The sequence below is a fragment of the Podarcis vaucheri genome (genome assembly GCF_965113315.1).
Source record: "Podarcis vaucheri genome assembly, chromosome: 4".
NCBI classification, from domain to species: Eukaryota; Metazoa; Chordata; class Lepidosauria; order Squamata; family Lacertidae; genus Podarcis; species Podarcis vaucheri.
In genome coordinates, this window is record NC_138762.1 from 8,242,202 (window position 1) to 8,263,000 (window position 20,799).

The 20,799-nt window shown below is 47.9% G+C and overlaps 1 protein-coding gene across 1 annotated transcript in view; it reads left to right on the forward strand.

The window, feature by feature from the left end:
• C2CD3 (C2 domain containing 3 centriole elongation regulator) overlaps positions 1–20,799 on the forward strand; it is a 60,666-nt gene that overhangs the window by 16,667 nt on the left and 23,200 nt on the right. The window contains exons 14-26 of the mRNA XM_082219684.1: positions 1,638–2,123; positions 3,853–4,004; positions 6,489–6,732; positions 7,793–7,976; positions 9,559–9,745; positions 10,637–10,809; positions 12,348–12,471; positions 12,696–12,964; positions 14,279–14,368; positions 14,518–15,144; positions 16,574–16,873; positions 19,249–19,387; positions 20,574–20,638. Of these exons, the coding sequence (XP_082075810.1) occupies positions 1,638–2,123; positions 3,853–4,004; positions 6,489–6,732; positions 7,793–7,976; positions 9,559–9,745; positions 10,637–10,809; positions 12,348–12,471; positions 12,696–12,964; positions 14,279–14,368; positions 14,518–15,144; positions 16,574–16,873; positions 19,249–19,387; positions 20,574–20,638 (3,040 nt within the window). The remainder of the gene's footprint in view (positions 1–1,637; positions 2,124–3,852; positions 4,005–6,488; positions 6,733–7,792; positions 7,977–9,558; positions 9,746–10,636; positions 10,810–12,347; positions 12,472–12,695; positions 12,965–14,278; positions 14,369–14,517; positions 15,145–16,573; positions 16,874–19,248; positions 19,388–20,573; positions 20,639–20,799) is intronic.

Consider the following 20,799-nt stretch of genomic DNA (forward strand, 5'->3'; position numbering starts at 1 on the left):
TATCAGTAGCTTCCTTTTCTCTGCTCCTCTCAGTTTCATGACGAATACAGTGGTACCTCCGGTTGTGGACGGGATCTGTTCTGGAGGTCCAGTCGGATCCCAAGGTTTCTACAACCTGAGGACCACTTCTGCGCATGCACAAACTGCTTCTGCGCATGTGCGTACAGCAAAACCCGGTAAAATACTTCGGGTTTGCTACGTGCGCATCCCAAAGTTTACGTAACCAGAGGGAGGAGGTACGACTGTACCGCCTGAATCTGTGAGGGCATGAATTGCCCACAGGTTTGTTGCCAAAGGAGACTAAAGAATTGGCTTGTATCGTTGCCTCTTGCTTTGGCCATGGAAATTTTTTTGGGAGGCTGCTTTCTGCATTGGAGCTCATTCAGGTGTCAGGTTTACATCTGGGAAGAGAAGGACCCCAGCTCATTCCCAAACAAAGACCTCCTATATTTATATCTAGAGTATTTATTATATCTAGAGTGAAGCAGTCACCTAATGGTGGGAATATGTATTGAGTGGCTGTGCTGGGTACTGCTCAGTTTTTTAGGGCCACCGCCATTCCTGACCCTTTGCTTTCCAGGCCTGTTGCAGGTGATTTTTGTTCTTTTTCTTATTCACCACTGTGAGGTCTGTTGCCTGCTAATCATGCAGATGGGGTTGGAGATGAAAGTGGGGATTGGAGGGATGGTTCCTGATGTCACCATGGTGTTGGTGGTTCTCTAAGGCAGTGGAAAACAGAGTGATTCCCTTGGGGGCAAGCAGATTGGGGGTTGTTTCTCAGAATGTCTGCTGAAGAAGCTTTCCATATTGCAGCGGGTTCTGGGGCGTCTTTCAAGGTCCGCACTGGCAAGAGCTGCCTGGACTCTTACTGTACCTCTTCTAAGTGGATGGTGCAACCCAGAACAAACTTGTCTCTGCTGTTACTGATTGTCTGGGTGGTCGGTGGGGAGGGGTGTGCAATGCTTACGGAGAAGGGCAAGGTATCAGGTAGGTCAGCGCAGTGCAAGTGCAGTAGCAAGAATGACAGGTTAGCTCCGCTGCTGCACTTTTGCACTGTGCCAGCCTCCCCGGGGCTTTGACCCTCTCCCACCCGGGAAGTGCAATGATGCCACCGACTGGAGCCCATTGGTGCACCGGTTCTCTTTCCTGTTGCGCATGCACACATACACACACAGATTTTGCTATTGAGGAAGAAGCCCTACAAAGCTTCCAATAATAATAATAATAATAATTTTATTATTTATACCCCGCCCATCTGGCTGGGTTTCCCCAGCCACTCTGGGTGGCTTCCAACAAAACACTAAAATACAACAACCTATTAATCATTAAAAGCTTCCCTAAACAGGGCTGCCTTCAGATGTTTGGTAGTTATTTTTCTCTTTGACATTTGGTGGGAGGGCATTCCACAGGGTGGGTGCCACTACCGAGAAGGCCCTCTGCCTGGTTCCCTGTAACTTGGCTTCTCGCAGCGAAGGAACCACCAGAAGGCCCTTGGCGCTGGACCTCGGTGTCCGGGAAGAACGATGGAGGTGGAGACATCATGGTTCACAGGAACAGAGTTTGAAAAGCACAGCTGCAGAAGGTTGTGCTCTCAACAGGCAGCAGGTAACGCGTTATTTCTAACTTTCTTGCGGCAGGTGTCATTGGAACTTGCGGCTGATAATAAAGATTTTTCCAGCACCAGTGCCAAGGCAGCGAATGGGGCACCACAAGCTCCAGTTCACGCCATCAGGAGTCCCGGAGTCAAGTTTCAAGAAGTTGGCAGGAGCACCACTCCTGCTGGAAGCCCCCCAGTCTTGAAGCAAACTAATTGCCAGCTCCCAAAGAGGAACCAAGAGTCTTCACCTGCAGTATCAGAAAGGGCCAACGTTGGCGTGAGTCAGCTGCCAGTCCCCATGCCCGTCTCCCGTAACCTCCTGAACCAGCTGTGTGCATCAGAAGAAGAAGGTTTGCTGCTGCACGTACTCTTGATGGTCCCAGAAGGGAAGGTCTTTGTTCCCAAAGACGCTGGATTTCATGGCTCTTGTAACGTGTATCTAAACTGCAAGCTCTTCAGCACAGAAGAAGCCACAAGGTCTGCTGTGATATGGGGGACCACAGAACCCATCTTCCAGTTTTCTCAGGCAAGCTTCAGTTTTTTCATGTGCGCAGTAATCCTGGTAACATTAATTCCTCCTCAGTGTTTAACGTCACGTCCTTAAAATTGTGAGGTCAGAGAACAAAATACAGGCCCAAAACTTTTATTATTTGCCCACTGCTTTACAGCAGGACGGCCAGTTTCTGTATTCTAAAGTAGTTGTCAGACTTGCCAGGAGGCAGAATGTGTTTTGCTGCCCTTCATAATAATAATAATAATTTATTATTTATACCCCGCCCATCTGCCTGGGTTTCCCCATCCACCCTGAGCAGCTTCCAACTGAATATCAAAAACAATACAGCATCAGACATTAAAAAACTTCCCTAAACAGGGCTGCCTCCAGATGTCTTTTAAAAGTAAAATAGTTGTTTATTTCCTTGACATCTGCTGGGAGGGCGTTTCACAGGGCAAGCGTCACTACCAAGAAGGCCCTCTGCCTGGTTCCCTGTAACCTCACTTCTCGCAGCGAGGGAACTGCCAGAAGGCCCTCGGCACTGGACCTCAGTGTTTGGGCTGGATGATGGGGGTGGAGACGCTGCTTCAGGTATACAGGTATTCTTAGCTGGCTTGACCCTATAATTAAAGCCGCCCAATTCCCAGCAGCAAAGGACGTCTCAGTCATGAGTCAGACCCCACCTGTATCTAGTTCTGGGCACTGGAGTTTAAGAAAGATATTGAGAAGGCAGCCAGGATGACAAAGTGTCTGGAAAACAAACCTTATGAGGGTGTTGGGGATGTTTAGCCTGGAGAAGAAAAGACTGGGAGGTGGTATGAAAGCCTTCTTCAGATATCTGAAGGGCTGTCATTTGGAAGATGGAGCAGGCTTGTTCGGGTGAGATTACAATTACAAGAAATGAGATCCTGACTAAACATTAGGAAGAACTTTCTGACAGCAAGAGCTGTTTGAAAGTGAATCAGTCTCTTTTGGGAGGCTGTGGACTCCCCTTCCTTTGAGCTTCTCCAGCAGAGGTTGGATTTCCATCTGTTGGGGATTATCCAGCTGTGATTCTTGCATTGCAGGGGGTTGGACTGTAACCATTGGGTTCCCTGCCCACTTTTCAATTCTGTGACTCTCTGTGTGCTCAGACATGCCCAGGTCACCTGCATACAGAACCCCACGAGAGACCAAATATTAAAGTGTGCGAAACGCATCTTTTATGGGGCAGCCTAGAACAGGGGTAGGCACACTGAGGCCCAGAGGCTGGATCCGGCCCAATCGCCTTCTCAATCTGGCCTGCAGACGGTTCGGGAATCAGCGTGTTTTTACATGAACAGAATGTGTCCTTTTATTTAAAAAGCATCTCTGGGTTAATTGTGGGGCATAGGAATTCGTTCACCCCCCCCAAAAAAAAAATAATAGTCTGGCCCCCCACAAGGTCTGAGGCACAGTGGACCGGCCCCCTGCTGAAAAAGTTTGCTGACCCCTGGCCTAGAACATCACTAAACAAAATTAACTTTTGAAACTCGTTTTCTTTTCTTCACAAGGAAAACTTGTCAGCAAACATTTTACCTGCAACTTAATCAAACCTGGTAAGCTTGCAAGGGGACTTAATCCCCCCCCCATTAGCTGTATTGAGTCCAAGGACAGTTTACTGTGGATTTGCTGGTTTACATGCCGTCCTCTTTATTTTTATATTTGCAAAGGCTGAGATGAAGGGCTGTGTGTGTGTGTGTAGGCCTGCTTCTCTGATCAAAGAGTCTGATCAAATCTCTAGGTAACTCCTATTTCACTGACATCAAAACATCTGGAGAGGCTGAAGAACAACGTGATGGTCATAGAAGCTTGGAACAAGGTGTGCATTCCAGGAGGAGACGCCCTGCTAGGACTGGTGAAGCTTCCACTGCATCAGTTCTACGTTTCATTCAAGTAAAAACTCATTCTTCGTTTTTAAAAAAATTTTTATTTTACTGTGTTGTGGCATATTTACTCAGTTTTCTTCTTTCGGGAACACTGATAATGCCCCCCCACCACCACCAAGTCAGATTAAAAAACCGGAAATCACTTCCAGGCAGTGATTTTTAATTTCCATCCCTAACTTGGGCTACATATGATATATTGCTGTGAGTTCATCCTGAAGTAAGCTAAGGGGCAGTATACTGCCCAAAACATCCACCACCCAGTTTGCTTTGATTCATTTGTTTCTTTCATTTCTTATCTATATAATCTAAATAAAAACAAAAACAGAGAAAGAGAAAAGAGTCTTCTCCCAAAACTAGTTGTTAACCCTTGTCTCACACAGAAAGCCATGGACCCTCTCAGCTCTCACTGGGAGCTTTCCTTATCATCATCATCACTTTTAATTTGTATACCGCCTTTCTATCTTACAATACTCAAGGTGGTTTACAAGCCGAACAAACAAAGAATGTACACCTTATAACAATACAAAAATGTGATAATAAAACGGCTTTAAAATAAGCCATCTACATCAAATAAAGCTCCACGTTCATTAGAATAGTATAGAATAATAATATCAGCATATAAAAATTAAACAGAAACCCACTCTTAACAATTGCAATAAATAATTTCGAAACTACAGTGGTACCTCGCAAGACGAAAAACGCGGAAGACGAAAGAGTTTTCCGTTTTTTGAGTCGTCTTGCGAGTTCTTGCGAGTTTGTTTCCTTTTTCTTAAAGCCGCTAAGCCGTTAGTAGCCGCTAAGCCGTTAATAGTCGCTAAGCCGCTAATAGCTGTGCTTCGCAAAACGAAAAAACCGCGAGACGAAGAGACTAGCGGAACGGATTAATTTCGTCTTGCGGGGCACCACTGTACAATCAATAAAACAACGGCAAGCCACAGTGCACAAAATAATACAATACAACTTGAGAAGCAGAGACTGGAGGGTGGGGCAATGCAGGTGGAAGAAGGCCTTGCCTGATGGAGTCTCTCCCCTCACAGGTCTTCCTCCAGGACCAGCTTCCTTATGATGACTCCCAGGGCCAGGGGGTGGGGTCTCTCACCCTGGAAGACCTTCCCTTCCCTGCCTCTCACTCACAGGGTCCTGCCACCAACCACCTGCCACCTTCATGTGCGAGTAATCCTTGGACTCCGGTTTCTTGCATTTCTCACCCACTTTCCCCCCTGAGGTTCCAGGGTGTGGCACATAAACTGAAAACACAATCACAGAAAGACTGAGTGGGAATTTGAGCCAAGGGGACTGAGAGTCTAGGGTCGTATGTGGCCCTGCGTTCTTCCTAGCCCCTTGGCACACTGTCAGGACACACACACTAGCAAGGCCATTGCTCCATGCCCTCCTCAAGTGCTTTTGACTGGCTTGGCTGCCCTTGAACTGTCATTCAGTTTGCTTTGACAAATGATGGAGGGAATTCCAGCGGTGAGTAAAATTCATCTGGCTGGAACGTGCCCTACCATACAAAAACAAATCATAACTTCATCCACTCTTGCCTTCCACCTCTCCTGTATGACATGCAGCCACCCTTGGAAAGGTTGCCCATCAGAAAATATGACCCTAAAGCTGGAAAAGTTCCCCTGTCCCCAGACTTACGCTTGCCCCAGGTATCCAGCACAATTCAGATGAGTGATGAGGCCTTGAAGGCTCACAGATCATATTAAGTATGCAGCTTGCTTAAGCAGAGAGTCTAGGAACTGCAGCATGAACTACAGAATATACAGTGGTACCTTGGGTTACATACGCTTCAAGTTACAGACGCTTCAGGTTACAGACTCCTCTAACCCAGAAATAGTACCTTGGGTTAAGAACTTTGCTTCAGGATGAGAACAGAAATCGTGCTCTGGCGGCAGGAGGCCCCATTAGCTAAAGTGGTGCTTCAGGTTAAGAACAGTTTCAGGTTAAGAACAGACCTCCGGAATGAATTAAGTACCGTATTTTTTGCTCTGTAAGACTCACTTTTTGCCTCCTAAAAAGTAAGGGGAAATGTGTTTGCGTCTTATGGAGCGAATGCAGGCTGCGCGGCTATCCCAGAAGCCAGAACAGCAAGAGGGATTGCTGCTTTCGCTGCACAGCGATCCCTCTTGCTGTTCTGGCTTCTGGGATTCAGAATATTTTTTTTCTTGTTTTTCTCCTCCAAAAACTAGGTGCTTCTTGTGGTCTGGTGCGTCTTATAGAGCGAAAAATGCGGTACTTAACCCGGGGTACCACTGTAATCTCACATGTCAAATTCATAGAAGCCCAGCTTTCCTGCATTTTAAAATGCCTAGCCTCCATGAAAAAGTTGCCGGTCTCTGCTAAAGGCAAAGGTGGCAAGGAGATTCACTGGTAGGGAAATTGGACTCTTCTGCATGTTTTAGTTAGTTAATTCACCACTTCATGCGTCAACAGGAATCGCTACGCAGTTTACATAGCATGACTGTCTCCCTCCCTCCCTTCCCAGGGACCCCAAGATATCCAGCTTGCTGCTTCAGGCTCAGTATCCGGTGCTGGCTGTCGATGGCTCCATGCCCGTGGTGGACGTCTTCACCGGCAGCAAAAAGGGGAGCCTGAAGGTCATTCTGGCCATGGGCTCCGCGGAGCAGATCGCGGCACTGCAGAGGCTCAAGAACGAGGAAGGAATGGCACCTCCCGTGGCAATGCGCCCTCCACATGCTCTGGACTCTCTTGCCATGCCTCTTCCAAAGGTATTTCCATCAAACATATCTTTGTGTTTGCTGAGGCTGCCCCCAAAATTAGCACTTTTTCCGCCTAGAGCAGGCATAGGCAAACTCGGCCCTCCAGATGTTTTGGGACTACAACTCCCATCATCCCTGACCACTGGCCCTGTTAGCTAGGGATGATGGGAGTTGTAGTCCCAAAACATCTGGAGGGCCAAGTTTGCCTGTGCCTGGCCTAGAGACCCACCAGAGACCGCACCTGGCTGTGTCTCCAAGAGCTTTGTCCTTGGGGTGGTGTTGATGGGGAAGGAGTGTAGAAAATTTAAAGTGTGTGTGTGTGTGTGTCTGTGTGTGTGTGTGTGTTGTGTTTATATGTCAGTGACTGTCTTACAGGTGTGGCAAACCTGCGGTATACCTGTGAGATCACTATACCAAATATACACCCACTCAACCACTTTAGTTTGCAGAAATGGGGTTGTTGCAAGTGCCACACAAAATCACCCCGCATTTGTGAGCAATCAGTCTTTTAGTGCAATAGCATCTACTCTCTGGAACTCCCTGCCCCAGGGAATAAGTCAGGTGCCTTTGCGGTACCTCTCTTGGGCACGTTTTGAACCTTTGCGTTCAGACAATCCTACCCAGATGTTTAGAAAACTGAAGCGAGCTTTAATGGTTTCAAATATTGTTGTTTGTTCTTTTCATTACCTTCTTTTCGTAAGCCGCTTTGAGGTTTTGTTTTGCTTTCCCAGTCAGCTGGTGTATAATTTTTATGAAATAAATAATGGTGGTGGGTTATTACCCCAAGCCTAATCTGCGGGTTGCCATCTGATGGTATTTTATTCTAATCCTGATCTGATTTTAGGATGTATTTTAATTGATTGCCTGATCTTATGTTGGTTTATACATTTGATGTTAGCCGCTCTCAGCCCAGTTTTGGCCGGGGAGGGCGGGGTATAAATTATTATTATTATTATTATTACATGCCCAGAACATGCTGAGATTTGGCATTTTGTTCACCAGAGATGGGGACTCTCCCCCCACAGGGATTCCCCTCTTTCACAGGGATTCCATTTTGTCTATTATTTAGCAGTCAGGCAGAGAAAAGGAAGGGATGATGGAGCACATTTTTGAGATCCACATTGAGAGCGTCAAAGGGCTCACTCCCCTCCAGTCCACAGTCTGGGGAGAGGCTGACTGTTACGTGCAGTACCACTTTCCCGTTCAGGAGTCGGAGTCGGACGTACTGCGTGAGACAGAGTTCTGTGAGAATGGTAAGTGCCGTTTGCCCATCAGGATATTCCGGGTGCTCTTCCCAACTTCTGAACCGAACTGGCTAGAGTGCCATGGTGATGGACAAATACGTATTTGAGCTTCCAAACTGAAACAAGGCTGCTCATCTATAATAGGACCAGCAGTGGCTTTGCTTGCCAGGGCTTTGCTCTCACTGACGGCGACTGGTTTTACACTCAGGGCACCTGCCTCCTCTCCTGTTTGGAAGGTAATTGGACAGGATTGGAGCATGGAACCTCTTCCTGGCTAGCTTGCACATGAGAATGTTGCCAGAAAACTGAGTTATTGCCTGCTGGCCTCCCCAGGGTGCAGAGCTCCCATATCTGATATACTGTATGTTCCGCTGCTCTACCCCTTCAGCTGAATGTAGAAAGTAAGTGGCCAAGAGACAGGAAGTGACAGCTGCAAGGATCCCAACCTGCTGAACGTCATTGTCAGCTCGAATCAACGTGATGGATGAGCAAGGGCCCACAAACACGCCAGACTGAGCTTAGAAACTGGCGACTGGGAGGGGCCGCCGAGACCACATAACACCGGTCTTGAAAGACCTACACTGGCTCCCAGTACGTTTCCGAGCACAATTCAAAGTATTGGTGCTGACCTTTAAAGCCCTAAACGGCCTCCGCTCAGTAGACCTGAAGGAGCATCTCCACCCGCATCGTTCTGCCCGGACACTGAGGTCCAGCTCTGAGGGTCTTCTGGTGGTTCCCTCGCTGCAAGAAGCCACGTTACGGGGAACCAGGCAGAGGGCCTTCTTGGTAGTGGCGCCCGCCCTGTGGAACGCCCTCCCACCAGATGTCAAGGAAATAAACAACTATCTGACTTTTAGAAGACATTTGAAAGCAGCCCTGTTTAGGGAAGCTTTTAATGTTTAATGCTGTATTGTGTTTTTAATATTCCATTGGAAACCGCCCAGAGTGGCTGGAGAAACCCAGCCAGATGGGCGGGATATAAATAATAAATTTTTATTATTATTATTATTTATTAGACACGGGTGGCACTGTGGTCCAAACCACAGAGCCTAGCGCTTGCCGATCAGAAGGTCAGCGGTTCGAATCCCCGCAACGGGGTGAGCTCCCGTTGCTCGGTCCCAGCTCCTGCCAACCTAGCAGTTCGAAAGCACATCAGAGTGCAAGTAGATAAATAGGTACTGCTCCGGCAGGAAGGTAAACGGCGTTTCTGTGCACTGCTCTGGTTTGCCAGAGGCGGCTTAGTTATTCTGGCCACATAACCTAGAAGCTCTATGCCGGCTCCCTCGGCCAGTAAAGCAAGATGAGCGCCGCAACCCCAGAGTCGGTCACAACTGGACCTAATCATCAGGGGTCCCCTTTATCTTTACATTATTATTATTATTATTATTATTATTATTATTATTATTATTATTATTGAAACAAGCTAGAACCCAATATCAATGCCCAAAGACAGGCCTAACGTGAATGACAGCTGTAGGAGCAGCCTTGGGTCCTCTTGGCTAGTGAGTGGGCTTGGGTCAGTGTTGGGTGGCACGTGGGTCCCTTGTCCCTTGCATCACAGGTCTTTTCTGGCTTTGCTTTACCTCCTCAGGCCTTGTGTTAAAGCCTTTCCGCTCAACAACCACCTTGTGCGTCCCTGACCCCAACTTTGGCGACGAGCGTCATCACTCCTTGATGGTCCCTGCTGATGTCCCTGTCCAAAGGCTTCTGCTCAGCTCTTTCTCTGCCCAGGGCTTAGGAGGAGGAGGAGGAGGGATCCAATTTGAAATCTGGTGCAGGTATTTCTTTTGGCGTCCCTCACCATCCCTACAATGCCCCTTGCTTAGCAGCACACGCAGCCAAGGCAAACACCCACCTCTCCTTTCTTCTGGCGTCAAGTCATGGTTAGGCCCATGGCCCAGTAGACCTGAAGGAGCGTCTCCACCTCCATCATTCTGCCCAGACACTGAGGTCCAGCGCCGAGGGCCTTCTGGCGGTTCCCTCACTGTGAGAAGCCAAGCTACAGGGAACCAGGCAGAGGGCCTTCTCGGTGGTGGCGCCCACCCTGTGGAACGTCCTCCCACCAGATGTCAAAGAGAAAAATAACTACCAAACTTTGAAGGCAGCCCTGTTTAGGGAAGCTTTTAATGTTTAATAGGTTATTGTATTTTAGTGTTTTGTTGGAAGCCGCCCGGAATTGCTGGGGTAACCCAGCCAGATAGGCGGGGTATAAATAATAAATTATTATTATTATTATTATTATTATTATTATTATTATTATTATTATTATTATTATTAGATGACCATGCGAAGAATCCTCCTCAAAGCGGGGCACAGAAAGTCCTAAAAGAATTGAGTCCTCTGTACTTGAGCTCTTCGCTCTCAGAATTATCCCTTTCAGACTCATTTCTTTGACCCTGTAACAAAACCTTAAGAGTTTGCATGCAACTGGGCCAGGTGATGAGAGAGGCCCTTTCCCCCTGAAACCCTGGAGAGTGGCTGCCAGTCACACCAGGCAGCCTTGCTTTAGATGGACAAGGAGTATGACCTGGCATAAGCCAGCTTCCTATGACTGGGGCTGTTGGGATACAGTACATGGCTGCATTTGGCTTGGTGGGCCACATGATGCTGGCCTAGCAGGCTCCTCTTTGCAAAGGGTTTGCCCCTAACGTTTACTTCTCTTCTTGTAGGTATTACTACCCCAACGTCCGAGACCAGATGGTAGCCAGGGGGACCTTGCCGCTGTCCCGCCTGTGTGCCATGGTGACCATGCAATACCGAGAGGACGTGGGCATCCAGACCTTCAGTCTACCCTTAATCCCAAGGACTGAGAGTACAGGGGAACCCCATCCCCATTCCTCAGGTAACAGAAGACATTGGCCCAGAGCAAGTCTGGAGTTTGGTCAGGTTTTACTGTACCAGAGTGTAAGGCATAATTTTTCAGGACTTTAAATAAATTTTATCTTCCTTGTGGTGGTGGTGGTGGTGGTGATTTATTTATTTATTTATTTATTTATACCCCGCCCATCTGGCTGGGTTTCCCCAGCCACTCTGGGCGGCTTCCAACAAAACACTAAAATACAATAACCTGTACTGGAGGGCTCAGTCCCATTTTACAGGTGAAAAGCAGGGCAGAACTTCCAGTATGTCTCCACCCCCATCGTTCTACCCGGACACTGAGGTCCAGCACCGAGGGCCTTCTGGCAGTTCCCTCACTGCGAGAAGCCAAGTTACAGGGAACAAGGCAGAGGGCCTTCTTGGTGGTGGCGCCCTCCCTGTGGAACGCCCTCCCACCAGATGTCAAAGAGAACAACAACTACCAGGCTTTTAGAAGACATCTGAAGGCAGCCCTGTTTCGGGAAGCTTTTAATGTTTGATGTATTATAGTATTTTAATATTCTTTTGGAAGCCGCCCAGAGTGGCTGGGGAAGCCCAGCCAGATGGGCGGGGTATAAATAATAAATTATTATTATTATATATTAGCAGACAGGTTTGGAGATTAACAGTAAAACAGGGGTGGGGTGTGTATGTATGTGTAAGGTAGATCAAGTGGAGGCAGGAAGGCTTCGTTTTTCTCTCGACCTCCAGTTTTTTCTCACAGCTGAGCTAATTTTGGTCTTATCTGGGGAAGGGGGGAAACAGGCCCAGGGTAGAGGGGTTGAGAGAATTGGTGCAAGAAGGACCAATTGGTTATACAGCCTCTCCTGAAATCCTCCCCACCACCACCACACACACACATTGGAATTAGAAGGCAAACATGGTATTGGGGAACCTTGTGTTTGCCTTATAATGTCAGGTCCCACCCTGAGGCTAAGAAAGAGCATCTTGCATTCTGTCCGCCATATTCTGTTTCTACCTTCCTTAAAGGTAAAGGTACCCCTGATCATTAGGTCCAGTCACAGACGACTCTTGGGTTTCGGCGCTCATCTCACTTTACTGGCCGAGGGAACCGGCGTACAGCTTCTGGGTCATGTGGCCAGCGTGACTAAGCCGCTTCTGGCGAACCAGAGCAGCGCACGGAAACGCCGTTTGCATTCCCGCTGGAGCGGTACCTATTGATCTACTTGCACATGACGTGCTTTCGAACTGCTAGGTTGGCAGGAGCTAGGACCAAACAACGGGAGCTCACCCCATCGCTGGGATTCGAACCGCCAACCTTCTGATCGGCAAACTCTAGGCTCTGTGGTTTAGACCGCAGCGCCACCTGTGTCCCCTTTCTACCTTCCTTAGATTCCGCCAAGTATTAACCTTCATGTGGTTGACGAGAAGGACCAGAGCGTCTGTTTTCAGGAAGATCTTCAGCTGTGACTTCTTGTCACATCAGCCACGTGCAGACCTTGCCCGCGGTTTCAGCAACGGAAAGCTTAAATATGTATTTCTTTCTCCTCCCCTTTTCCCCAGGTTTTCTTGATGTGAGCGTAAAATACAGGCGCTCCCTGAAAGCGACGGAAGGCATCCTGGCAGCTCAAGCAGTTTCTATTTCTGTTCAGATACACTTTGCAGCCGGTTTGCAGGCAGCAGCCAGGTAAGCGCACAGCCCAAGAGAGTGTTGAGTGCTGCTGCCAGTCAGAGCTGACTGCCCTAGGCTTAGATGGTCCAGATAGTTTGTATAAGGGCAGCCACCCTGCTTTCCTGCCCCTATTAAATACGGCAACGCACAATCAACACATACCCATGAGCTTGCCTGTCTAATTTTTTTGTAATCGCTCCTTATATGCGTCTCTGGGATATTTTCTTCTCTTTGCTAAGAGCCGTGGCAGAAAAGAACCCTTCGCTCCAGTGCAGTGCAGAAGTTGGAGTGAACGCTTACGTCTCCGTGCACCTGCCCTTCCTCCCCGAATCAGAGAGGCGCAACACCCGAGCCGTGGCTCGCACTTTCTGTCCAGAATTCGAGCACCACACAGAGTTCCCGTGCAACCTTGTGGTCCAGAGAAGCAGTGGAGAAGCCTGTTCCTTGGGGGAGCTGTTGCAGATTTCGGAGATAGTGTTTTCCGTCTTTCACAAGAGCCTGAACTCAGGTATGTAAAATACACGGGGGCAGCCCATACTTTTGCTGTGCCAGTGACAGAACCTGCATCACTCTGAGCTGGGTGGGCAAGGGGAGTGGACCCAGCAAGCTACCAACGAAGGATCGCTTAGGTTGCAAACCCACCCAGCACTCCCACCTGCTCTTTTGCACAGCATCCATCAACTTCCATCAAATTTGTGCAAGAGACATTTCCAGCACTGGCACAGCAAGGGCTTAGATGGTGCTCTGGCAGCAAGCATCAGCTCTTTCTAGCCATCCAGCTGCTATATTCTACTGTATTTTTAAAGCACAACACATTTGCTTTAAACCGTCAGCAGCTGGCAGCCTTTGGGACTGGTCCAGTGATTGCCTTCAAGCTTATAGCCAGCAAACAGTCCATTTACTGGGGCCCCTCAATTTCTATTACAAAGGGATCAATATGTGCTTCATTTCCTGGATTTGTATGTAGCTTTCCTAGACTAAATCACTTGAGCTCCTTGCTTTCATGCTTTTGAGTTTGTGTTCTGATGAAACAGAGGCCATGATGGTTGTGGTGGTGATGACATTATTATTATTATTATTATTAGTAGTAGTAGTAGTAGTAGTAGTAGTAGTAGTATTTATATGCCACTCATCTAACTAGGTTGCCAGTCATTAGGCTTTGTACACCAAGAATGAGGAAGCAGTGGTAGATTATCACCCAATGACAGAACAGGGAATTACCCTTCATAGAACAACCAACCACTGAGCATAAAGAATTGCCCCACAGTTAACTGCGGCAAACATGCCCAGTTCCAAGGGATAACAACTGAAATCATTTCACATAAATAAGCAACTATGTCAGGAAAAGAACCCCTGGACAATTAAGTCAAAGGTGACTATGGGGTGTTGTGGTGCTCATCTCACTTCAGGCTGAGGGAGCTGGCGTTTGTCCACAGACAGCTTTCTGGATCATGTGGCCAGCATGACTAAACCACTTCTGGTGCAATGGAACACTGTGACGGAAGCCAGAACACACAGAAATACCGTTTACCTTCCCACCACAGTGGTACCCATTTATCTACTTGCACTGGTATGCTTTCAAACTGCTAGGTTGGCAGAAGCTGGGATAGAGCAACGGGAGCTCACCCATCCCAGCTGTAGGAAGGACAGTTTTTGCCCACACAGATCCGATCTTATAAATCCATCCTTGCCAGTAGCTCAAGGATTGCTTTTCCATTGCACCTTTTCTACACTCGGCCATTCTGAATACATTCTGGATGTATGAACCATGATTTTTTATTTATTTCATATTTATGCTATGTCCTTCATTTTGATCTTACAGCACCATATGGAGCAAAAGCCCAGCCTTCGAGGGATTACCTCCTGGGAACTGCCAAGATTCCAACCAGAGACCTGTTGAACAGAAGATCAGGTAAAGATACCTGCGTTACCTTTGGTGTACGTAACAGAGTCGCTTTTTGATAGGGAGGTGCTCAGTAAATGAAAATGTTCTGCTCCCCCACGCCCACTTTCCATTGAAAGGAGATAATGACACTCTTTTTCCTGTGTTCTCTGTGAAAGGTATTCGAGGCTGGTTCCCAATAACTCTGCCTGAGGATCTGGTGCCTGCTCATTGTGCAAACATCCTGCAAACCACAGTTGGAGGCCTGGAGCTTTCTGTCACCTTTGCCCATCCTGGGGACCGGCAGCGTGTCCTGGATGCGGCTAAACTTTTAGGCTGGAATTTGAAGGAAGCCAGCGTTGAGTGCCTGCAGGACGACAGTGAGGGCGAATGCCAGCCTACTCAAAACACTGCAGCCGTGGCCATTTCCATCCCTCGGCTGTGGCTACCAGTGCAGTGTGTGCTACTTGCAGGAGAGACGCACTTAAACAAAAGCGTCCATTGCTACCTCCGCTATAAGCTGTATGACCAAGAAGCCACGTGGACGTCTCTTAGGAGGCCCAAATTAGCCGAAGACCAGAAGCACGTGACCGTGAGCTTCAAGAAAAGCAAAGAAATGGATCTGCCGTTGAGCCAAGCCTTACTGTGGTACTTCAAGGAGGAGAGGCTGGAGGTCCAGGCGTGGCGAGCCTATGGGAACGAGAGCAACACCGAGAGGCCGCTGGATACTGATCGACTGATTGGGTCGGCCTATGTGGACCTTGCTGCGCTCAAGGAGAGCTCAAGGGGGAAAAGGACAGTTAGTGGTATGTTCACTAGCAGCTTAAAAAACGTTGGGCAGATTTGGGGCTCAATCCATCAATTGCCATCCAACCCGTAGTCTTTGCATTCTCCTTTTTAACCCCATCACCAAGCAATGATTGTAACAGCCGTGCCCCTATTGGCATATTTATGCGACACCCACTTCCTATATGGAGTTTGCTACCAACAGGCGTGCTCTGGTCCATGGGGTCACGAAGAGTCGGACACGACTAAACGACTAAACAACAACAACCAACAGATGTGGTGGTGGCTGCCACTACAGATGGCTTTCAAAAAGTATGGGGGCAATTTCTTGGAGGAGAGGTCTAGCGCTGTCCATGGGATGCAGGAAATAACTTCCCAAGTTCAGAGTCACATACAGTGGTACCTCGGGTTAAGTACTTAATTCGTTCCGGAGGTCCGTTCTTAACCTGAAACTGTTCTTAACCTGAAGCACCACTTTAGCTAATGGGACCTCCTGCTGCCGCCGTGCTGCTGGAGCACGATTTCTGTTCTCATCCTGAAGCAAAGTTCTTAACCCGAGGTACTATTTCTGGGTTAGCGGAGTCTGTAACCTGAAGCGTATGTAACCCAAGGTACCACTGTACTTTCGATCACCTGGTGCTGGTGGCCAACAGGGATGGCTGGCTCCAGCCTAGGCGGAAAGGGACGCTGCCCACACTTTTCTGCCTGAGCAGGAGTGGGAGGCAGCAAATGAATGAATTAAATAATAATTGTTGTTGTTTAGTTGTGTCCGACTCTTCGTGACAACAACAACAATAATAATAATAACTTTTATTTATACCCCGCCCTACCCAGCCAAGACTGGACTCAGGGCGGCTAACACCCGATATAAAACAAAGTGATTGAAATAGAACTTAAAAGCAAGATTAAAATACAACATTAAAATATTAAAATACAGCTTCATTTCAATGGAAACTCAAATCAAAAACTTTTTGGGGGGATGAAAACGTCAAGTCTTCACCAAGGCTAACTTTCCAGACTGGTCCTACATGGGCCAGAAAAAAGCCAGGGAAGTCCCCAAATAGGAGTTCCATCGCAGGAGGGGAAATGAAAAAAGAAGAGGGGGGAGGGAATCAAATTGATTCCAAGCCGAAGGCCAGGCGGAACAACTCTGCCTTACAGGCCCTGCGGAAAGAAATCAGATCCCGCAGGGCCCTGGTCCCATGAGACAGAGCGTTCCACCAGGCCGGAGCCAGTGCTGAAAAGGCCCTGGCTCTGGTTGAGGCTTGTCCGACTTCCTTAGGGCCCAGGACCTCTAGTGTGTTGCTATTTATGGACCTTAAGGTCCTCCATGGGGCATACCGGGAGAATTTTTTTAATACCAGCAAGATCTCAGAGATTACAGAACCAGACACTTGGCCCCTAACCTCTCTTCTGCTTATTGAAATGTGCCTTCTCCCATCATTGCAGGTGTCTTCCCCTTGTTCCGGCGCAATTCTTCAAACTTGTTGGGAGCCGCCGTGCGAGTCCACATTGTGGCGGCTCCCAAAAGCCCCTCCAGACCCGATGTTTCCGAAGATGGCAGCAGTGGCATCAGTGACCACGAGGAAAGACGGAAGGAGCCTGAGCAAGATTTGAAACCTGATCAGACCTCCGTTGTGGAAACCCTCAGCGAGAAACCATCCAAGGAGTCTCCCCACACAGTGGGTCATGAGCAAACATTTGCCGTCAGCATCCTTGTGGAAAGGGCTATGCACTTGAGCTTAAAAGGTGAGTAAAACTCTGGGCTCCCTGGGGTCTAGGTTGAAATCCCACAAATGGGACATAAAAGCGGTGTTCTGTTGTTACTTGTTTGCTTAGGTTTATATTCACCTTTAAAAACACTAGGAGGAATTGAACAAGGTGATTGTTTTGTCAAGGCAAACATTTCAGTTTTCCAGACAAAATGATTCCCCCCCTCTCCTCTCCCTGCCCTGTTCCAGAGTTTATTCCACCCCGAGCCAGTGTCAGAGGGAGGAGAGTTGAGGAAAACCGCCCCACTTCACGAGTGCTTCTGCTTACGGGACACATTAGTTAAATTCCACCCATTATCAGGGTAAGTTGACAATTAAACATTGGAAACAGCATAAACAACTAATCTGTTACATGAGCACATGAATTTCCTTGCACAGCTCCGGTTCATCCTAAGAACTGTTCCCAGTGTTTCCATTTTTAAAATGAAAAGGTGCTGTCTGCTCCCAGGAAATTATTCACAGTGTAATAAGTCTTCGTTAAGGAGAAAGTTCTGTGTGAAATAATGATTCAGTGTCTTTTTAGGTTCTAAGGCTGTAAGCAGGAGCTCAGTGTTTGCTGCTGATGTTATTGATCTTATACATAAGCTGCTTCAGAAAGGATTTTGGAGTGAATAGTTTGGAGGGCAGGGGGATAAACAAATAAGCAAGCAATTTAATTATGTTTGCATGTTAACCACTTGTAGTCATAATGGAATTCTTGCATTATATGTCCATCCCTTTTAGACAGAGGTTGTTATAAACTCCTATCCCTTTATGATAATCATAAAGTACTGCAAAACTCCAAAAAGATATCAGTAACAGGCGTTTGGGTGGAAGTGTTCTGCAAGGGAATTTGCCGTTCGAAAGAACTGCCATCAACATGCCCTTTGTCCTGATCTTGATTTGGGCAGCCTTGGGCTCTGCATCAGCGCCTTCCCAGGGAAATTTCCTGGGATTCATGTTCCACATTGTTTCTGTCTCTGAAACGGCATCGAGGCTCTTCCCAGAGGGCGACCTTGTTGTTCTGTGGGTTCACAACAGCGACTTTGTGCTGAGCAAACTAGGTCAAGCCAATTAAACGATTAGCTAATCTCTATTCTCACAGGCTTCTTCCCATGCTTTTGAGATAAACAGTCCCAGGTTGGGAGGCTGGTAAGCTCTAGTCCTGCTCCAGCCATGAAAGAGATTATACAAAGTAGGGGGAGGAGCCTTTTATTTGTCCGTTCTCTTGCACCAAAGAACCCTCGGTCTTCTCTTTGGCAGTTCCTAAAGGCCTGTCTTGTGTATTATAGTGCTATAGTAACGTTCAGCAAATTCTATAAAGTGGTACCTCGGGTTAAGAACATAATTCGTTCCGGAGGTCCATTCTTAACCTGAAACTGTTCTTAACCTGAGGTACCACTTTAGCTAATGAGGCCTGCCGCTGCGCTATTTCTGTTCTCATCCTGAAGCAAAGTTCTTAACCCGAGGTACTATTTCTGGGTTACCAGAGTTTGTAACCTGAAGCATCTGTAACCCGAGGTACCACTGTATTTGCACATTCCCCCTGCACTTTCCCTCTGCATTTTCCGCTTGCTGTAAGACAGTGGGCCTTACCCAGAACATTCATCATCATCATCAATCATTTATTTATTTATTTATGCCCCGCCCATCTGGCTGGTTTCCCCAGTTCCTCTGGGTGGATTACAGCATATCTGAAAACATAATAAAAACATCAAGCGATAAAAACTTCCTTAAACAGGGCTGCCTTCAGGTGTCTTCTGTAATTCTTTATCTGCTTGACATCTGAAAGAAGGGCATTCCACAGGGAGGGCGCCACTACCAAGAAGGCCCTCTGCCTGGTTCCCTGTAACTTCGCATCTCGCAGCAAAAGACCCTCGGAGGAGGACCTCAGAGTCTGGGCTGAGCAATGGGGGTGGAGATGCTCCTTCGGATCTCCTGGGCCGAGGCCGTTTAGGGCTTTAAAGGTCAGCACCAACACTTTGAACTGTGCTTGGAAATGTACTGGGAACCAGTGAAGATCCTTATATGGTCCAGGCGGCTACTGCCAGTTACCAGTCTAGCTGCTGCCAAGATTGCTTATTGTCCAAACAGGCCTGTGCATGAGCATGTGAGCAATGGGGCTTTGGTGCCCTCAGCCTCCTGCTTCTCGTTCGCATTGCCAGTTGCAAGGCTGTGCTTGCCCGCCTGGCAGGCTCACAGGAACCCGGGATCATGGAGTCATTCCCCCAGAACCATCTGGAAGTGCCCTTTCCTTTGGCCTCAGGGATTGTGGTTCTTCTGGGGAGAGCCTGCATTTCGTGGCACCTCCCAAAGTTTCCTCCTTTCTCATAACTTCAGACCAAACCAACATTTGGCCAACTTGTCTTTCAGGGAGTCCTCTCACTGAACGTGGGGTCGTGGCACCCAGTAGCTACGTGTCCTTTGTCGCTGCCGATGCCGATAATCCCGTTGCCACGGAAATAGTTGAAAATTCCGACTCACCTGTTTGGGACTTTCAGCAGCAGAGCAGGTATGCAGTGTGAGCCTTTAACAAATGGGAATCTCAGAAGCCCCATCATCTGCTATGCAGACAATCAATTGGAATAGCAGGCTTCCTGCACAGGGAAGGATTTCTCCAGTCAAAGCAACAGAAATGCATGTTACACATTTGGGGGTTTTGTTTGTTTGTGTGCTTGCAATCAAGCAGTACTTAAATTTTTGGAAATCGATAAACCCTGAACAAGAGCACTCCCGTTGGGAGGCAAAAATGCACTGCAGGTACCAGTAAGGAGCAGTAGTATTTATACAGCACCACCCAACAGAATGGTGCTTTAGGCAGTAACAGTAAAAAGATTATATTTTGCCACCAAGAACTTGCAATCTAAATCTTTCTGCAGCTATGACAATAATAGGGAGGGGGGTAGAATAAGTTAGCTTTAGTTTTGCTCAAAGATGAGGATTAAGGGGTTATAACGGGACGCGGTTGGTGCTGTGGTCCAAACCACTGAGCCTCTTGGGCTTGCCAATCGGAAGGTCATCAGTTCGATGGGGTGAGCTCCCATTACTCTGTCCCTCTCTTGCCAACCTAGCAGTTCAAAAGCACGCCAGTGCAAGTAGATAAATAGGTACCACTGTGGCAGGAAGGTAAATGGTGTTTCCGTGCACTCTGGTTTCCATCACGGTGTCCTGTTGCACCAGAAGCGGTTTAGTCCTGCTGCACGCATGACCCAGAAAGCTATCTGTGGACAAACGCCGGCTCCCTCGGCCTGAAAGCGAGATGAGCGCCGCAACCCCATAGTCGCCTTTGACTTTACCTTTACCTTATAAGCAAAAGCCAGAAGTGTCAAAATGTACACACCAGTTTTCAGGCACATGGGCCCTGCTGCTGCCACCCATGCCTACCTATTCGCACATACCCCCATATGTATTTGGGAAGCGGCTATAGCCTTGCCTGCGGAAGGTCCCAGCTCCAATCCCTGGCATCTTCATGCCGGGCTGCCAGAGACTCATACCTGAAACCCTGGAGAGCGGCTGCCAGTCAGTGTAGGCAGTGCTGGGCAAGATGGGCCAATGGTCTGACTCAGTATAGGGCAGCTTCCTAAGTTCCTACATTCTCATACCTTAGGGAGAGTTTTCCATATGATATGTAACTTGAATTTCGGCAGTGTTGGGACCATGATCAAGGCGCATTTCTGACTTTTTCTTCTTCTTGACAGACTCTCCAAAGAGCTTCTGTTGGATCCTCAGCAAACTCTGGTCTTTAAAGTGTGGCACAAAGCAGGTATTATTCTCCAAATGCAGTTACCGTATAGCCAACAATCCCCAAGCTCTATACCAAGGGGAACCATTACTAAAGCGCCCTACGCAGTTGGGGACCAGGAAGCCTTTTAATTTCACTTGTGTGGACTGACGAGCTCTTTCCAAGTAAACTAATGGTAAAGT